This window comes from Polypterus senegalus, unplaced genomic scaffold (assembly GCF_016835505.1).
Source record: "Polypterus senegalus isolate Bchr_013 unplaced genomic scaffold, ASM1683550v1 scaffold_9521, whole genome shotgun sequence".
NCBI classification, from domain to species: Eukaryota; Metazoa; Chordata; class Cladistia; order Polypteriformes; family Polypteridae; genus Polypterus; species Polypterus senegalus.
In genome coordinates, this window is record NW_024384235.1 from 3,175 (window position 1) to 5,041 (window position 1,867).

The 1,867-nt window shown below is 37.8% G+C and overlaps 1 protein-coding gene across 1 annotated transcript; it reads left to right on the forward strand.

Moving 5' to 3' along the window:
• The first annotated feature begins 582 nt into the window (after nt 1–582).
• On the forward strand, nt 583–1,537 carry LOC120521882 (olfactory receptor 6N1-like). Its single transcript, XM_039743182.1, has 2 exons — nt 583–1,285; nt 1,371–1,537. The coding sequence occupies exons 1-2, from the start codon at nt 583–585 to the stop codon at nt 1,535–1,537; spliced, it is 870 nt and encodes a 289-aa protein (XP_039599116.1).
• The last annotated feature ends 330 nt before the right edge of the window (nt 1,538–1,867 follow it).

The following is a 1,867-nucleotide window of genomic DNA, read 5'->3' on the forward strand; positions in this document are numbered from 1 at the left end:
GCCCTGCCCAGGGTTTGTTTCCTGCCTTGCGCCCTGTGTTGGCTGGGATTGGCTCCGGCAGACCCCGTGACCCTGTAGTTAGGATATAGCGGGTTGGATAAAGGATGGATGGATGGATTTTTGAACGGGAGTATAAGTCGGGGTCTGATTTTTATGATCGGGATTCGAGACTCGACTTATAAGTGAGCATATAGATAGATAGATAGATAGATAGATATGAAAGACACAATATAATTGATAGATAGATAGATAGATAGATAGATAGATATTAAAGACAATATAGATAGATAGATGTGAAAGGCACTATATGTTAAATTTTTATGTTTTTAATTTTTTTCCTTTGACAATTTGAAGCGTTGGGTTGTTGTTTCAGTATAATAGGGTGTCTTCAGGTTGTCTGATTTTCCTTGAATCTTTCATAACAATTAGAAATATTATGGTTTGTTTAAACTAAATCATATGAAAACGTTTTTTTTCTTTTTTTAATTTCCCTGTTAATTTTAATAATGTAATTTCCTTTTGTAATTTTTAGGGCCTTCTGAAGCTTGAGTGCCTTAAGCGTGACCATCTTCCACAAACAGAATGAATGAACTTAATGACTCAATCCAAGAGTTCATCATCATCGGCTTTCCGGGGTATCAAGACAGAAACAGCAGATTTATCATTTTTGGAGTTTTACTGACAGTATATGCCTTCATCTTATTAGGAAATCTATTTATAATTGTTATTGTCTTAATTGACAGGGACCTGCACACTCCTATGTATATTTTAATGTCCAATCTTGCTCTAGTAGATGTAGTCATTACAACCAGTACCATTCCCAAACTGCTAGCTGTCCTTGGCACTGGTGCAAGTGGAATATCTATTGCAGGGTGTTTCATCCAGACACTTTTCTGTGGATCTGTCACTGCTGTGGAGTCGTTTCTTCTTGCAATCATGGCCTATGACAGGTATCTGGCTATTTGTAAGCCACTCCATTATTACACTATTACAAACAACAGTGTGGTCTTCAAACAAGTAGTCTGTTGTTGGGTGGGTGGGTTCATAGCTCTAACCATTCCACTCAGTTTAACTTTCAGGTTACAGTTTTGTGGATCCAACAAGCTCCTCCATTTCTTTTGTGACCATTCTGCAATGTTAAAGTTATCCTGCACTGATACGACCATCAACAGCTATTTAAGTTTAAGTATAGGAATGTGTGTCCTGATAGGCTCCATGCTGTACATCCTGTTTTCATATGCAAAGATCATTATGTCAGTCCTGAAAGTCACAGGCAACGAAGGAGGTTTGAAGGCCTTTTCGACTCCTGCGGTACACACCTACTGGTCATTTCAGTGTTTTTCCTGGTTGCTGCCGTGTGTACACCGCAGGCCGAGTCCCAGGCAGTTCTCTTGATATTCGTGTCATAGCAGCACTCATTCAGAATGTGACTCCGCCATTAATGAATCCAGTCATTTATTGTTTGAGGACAAAAGAGATTAAGATCAGCTTTGTGAGACTGCTGAAAAGGATCGACATATTACCCAACGGAAATTGATTGGTGTAAATACTCGGGAATCCGTCTTATCCTATTTGACTCCATAGCTCTGATTGTAAGATCACATTTAATAGTAAATATATTAGCAACCTTCAGGCGCAAGTTTAAACATAAGAAAATGAGAAGCACACTATTCAGTCCTTCAGACTTGATTGGTTATCGACTACAGAAGGTCTTCAACTACTTCATCCAGATAGCTATTAACACTTTGAATGCCCCAGTGGGAACAGCTGAATTTGTTCATGACACCAATGCAAAATCAGGGTGTTATTTTAATATACTATTTATTAAAATAAAAAAATATATATATTTTTCATAAAAACAAGCTAT